General features: G+C 47.7%; 1 protein-coding gene across 1 annotated transcript in view; it reads left to right on the top strand.

The window, feature by feature from the left end:
- Positions 1-484: 484 nt before the first annotated feature.
- The window catches only part of rin2b (Ras and Rab interactor 2b), a 28,272-nt gene continuing 25,344 nt past the window's right edge, over positions 485-3,412 (top strand). Inside the window, 1 exon segment of the mRNA XM_031562261.2 lies at positions 485-598. Within this exon segment, the coding sequence (XP_031418121.2) occupies positions 545-598 (54 nt within the window). The 5' untranslated portion in view covers positions 485-544.

A 3,412-nucleotide genomic window follows, 5' to 3' on the forward strand; every position in this document is an offset into this window, starting at 1 on the left:
AACAGACACATACACACACACACACACACACACACACATTGCTCACCCTGACAGGAAGCTCAGTGGGCAGATAACATTATAACAGCCGCAGCCGCAGCCGCAGCCAGAGGCAGAACAAACGACACATGAAGCAGACCAGACCAGAGTGTTTGATTGCAGAACGCAGTCTGAGGCCCTACTGAAGCACCAGATAGCTGTCTCTCTCTACGCTCAGGCAGTCTGAGGCCCTACTGAAGCACCAGATAGCTGTGTCTCTGTACGCTCAGGCAGTCTGAGGCCCCTACTGAAGCACCAGATAGCTGTCTCTCTGTACGCTCAGGTCTGGACAAGCATGTATTGGGATCAAGCCCAAGATGACCTGGACCTGGATGAATGTTGTGGTCCACAGGAGTGCGAGCAGGTGCGGGGAGAGGAGCAGGAGCAGGAACAGGCAGAGGAGGAGGTGCGGGGAGAGGACCAGGACCAGGAGCAGACAGAGGAGGAGGAGGAGCGGGGAGAGGACCAGGACCAGGAGCAGACAGAGGAGGAGGTGCAGGAGGAGGCCATGAGACCACAGAGCCTTCCAAGCCACATGGACAGGAGGGGCAGCTACTTTAAGGTAAAGAGAGAGGCATCTCTCTCTGTCTCTCCTTCATCTTCTCTCTCTCTCTCTCTCTCTCTCTTTCCATCTCCACCTTCTCGTTCTCTCTCTCTTTCCCTTTCTTTCCATCTCCTTCACTTTCTCTCTCTCTCTCTCTCCTTCATCTTCTCTCTCTCTCTCTCTTTCCATCACTTTCACCGTCTCTTTCTCTCTCTCTCTCTCTCTCTCTCTCTTTCCATCTCCTTCACCTTCTCTCTCTCTCTCTCCTTCATCTTCTCTCTTTCTCTCTCTCTTTCTTTCCCTTTATGCCTTTCTTCCTCCGCATATTCTATTTCTCTCTGCCTGTATCGTTTACAGAATGTCTCTCTCACTGTTTCCTGTATTTCTGTATCTTTCGTGTTGTTGGATGTACTTGTCTATCTGTCTCCTGGTTGTCCTATTTTCTTCAGGTTATCTGCAAGGGTTAGTGCCTTTATGAATGTTTCTATGGCTCTCAGACAGAACACAGTTGTGCTTGCTTTATAAAACCAGAGAGGGACACACATCGCTCTTACATCTGTGCTCTGCCCAAATAGACCTGCGAATAAAGCACAGCGGTATCAGATCTGTGCGCTGTCCAAATAGAGCTGAAAATAGACTACAGCGGTATCAGGTGAAGATACAATCTCGTCTGCCCTCACCCACACGTTTTGAATATTCTTCTTCCCCTTTCTGTAGATCTGTTTTTAAACTTCTTAAGACGTTTCTTAGCTCAAATTCATTTTAAGAATGTATATTAATGTGAATGTAAATATGATGGTGTTCTATAACAGTAAACGATGCATTTGGCATTCAAATAACCTAAACTAAATAGGATTTTCCCCATATCCTCCTGTTTCAGTTTTTTGGTCCTGCTCAGGGTTAAGGTGACCTTCACTTCAGTTGATAAGGGCTAGAAATAGGATAAGAGGAACCAAAAAGGCCTGCAGTTTCATCTGAACAATTGAGAACATTGCAGTGAAGTTCAGGTTCCAGTGTTAGGTTGAGGTCTAAGTTCAGTTCCCTCGACAAGAATATATGGGAGCCTAATTAGACCTGGAGGAACCCAAACTCTGAACCCTGGTGATGCGGTGTGTGTGTGTGTGTGTGTGTGTGTGTGTGTGTGTGTGTGCCCATGGTCGTGGGTGTGTGTGTGTGTGTGTGTGTGTGTGTGTGTGTGTGTGCCCACGGTCGTGTGTGTGTATTGGTGTGTGGGTGTGGGTGTGTGTGTGTGTGTGTGCCAACGGTCGTGTGTGTGTATTGGTGTGTGGGTGTGGGTGTGTGTGTGCCCACGGGTGTGTGTGTGTGTGTATGCGCCCACGGGTGTGTGTGTGTGTGAGTTTGTGTGTGTGTGTGTGTGCCAACGGGTGTGTGTGTGTTTGTGTGTGTGTGTGTGTGTGTGTGTGTGTGCACAGTCGTGTGTGTGTATTGGTGTGTGTGTGTGTGTGTGTGTGCCCACGGGTGTGTGTCCCAGTGGAAGAGGAGGACAGATATTTTAGTTGAAAGGCCACATCACTTTGACAGGTCAAAGCTACTCTTGCCCTAAACCTCAGGTAGTCAGCTTCCTTCCTTCCTGTAGGGTCAAAGAGGTGTTCTGTCCCTCTTTTTTCATCTTTTCTTTTTGGCTCCATCCAACCTTTCTCCTCCCCTCCCCGCTCTCTCTCTCTCTCTCTCTCTCTCTCTCTCTCGCTCTCTCTCTCTCTCTCTTTTTCTCAATACTCCCATCTTCCGCCCTTTCTCAGTTTCTCCTGTCTTTTTAATCATCCTCGCTGTCGCCACACCTTGTCAAGCTCTCAATATTTCATTTCAGTCTTTCACTCTCCCGCCATCTTAATCCAAAAAAGCTTTGGGGCATGTTCATGTACTTTAGGGCATGTTCATCTACTTTGCTGACTAACACTGAAATCTGTGTCTCCCCAACACTAGTCAGAGTGAATGAGGCCCCGGTCATCCAAGTAAGCCTGACACATTTTGGTGGTGGAGATTTATGGTCTGGAATCAAGGCAGTCTTCTTCTGCAGCTATTTGCACTCTTCAGGCAAACACTGCCCTCTATGGGTCAGCGTTCATTACTGCAGCTTTCCCATCTGCATTCTCTGGCCTCAGTCCTTTCCCGACTTGGCAGTGGAGGGAATGGCCAGTGTGCTGGTTTCAATCACCAGAATGGCAGTCTATGTAATGGAACAAAACATTTTCTTCAAAAGTAAAGGTCAGCTATCCTGTTTGGAGGGGAACGTCGGGACACACCAGAGCCTCCTCTGCTGGAATGCTGTCTGTGGCTGTGTTTGTCCCCGGAGATAAAAACACACAAACCCTCCATTTCATCTTCCATTATTCTTTTTTTTGTTGTCAATTTCTATTTTCTCCTCTCATTGTTTGCATTGTCTGGTTGAAGAACCCAGTTGAGGATAAGCACATCTATGCTAGGCCCACTAGCAGAATGTCTAAGGTCTGAATTGACTGGATGGTTGTGCCTCACAGGGTTAGGGCTTGTGCTCTTCTGGGTCACTTTCTTGTCATTAGCCTTTGCCTCAGTTACTGCCCCTGTGGGAGTACAGGAGGTGACAAACCTTCCCCCTGTCACACCAACTCTCTTTCTTTCTCTCTCTTCCTCTCTCTCTCTCACTCTGGGTGGATGGATGGATTGATGTATGTCCCTCATCAATCATTGCATAGGGGCTTGGTGTAAGAAATCACTTTTCCAAACCAATGGCTGGAACTGGGAGTGGCCGACGGTTTCTGCGTGTTCGTCTTTCTGCGCTTTGCTGAAATATAATATTTATTAAAGGAAACTTCATAAAACGTCATTAATCTG

This window comes from Clupea harengus, chromosome 24 (assembly GCF_900700415.2).
Source record: "Clupea harengus chromosome 24, Ch_v2.0.2, whole genome shotgun sequence".
Classification (NCBI taxonomy): Eukaryota; Metazoa; Chordata; class Actinopteri; order Clupeiformes; family Clupeidae; genus Clupea; species Clupea harengus.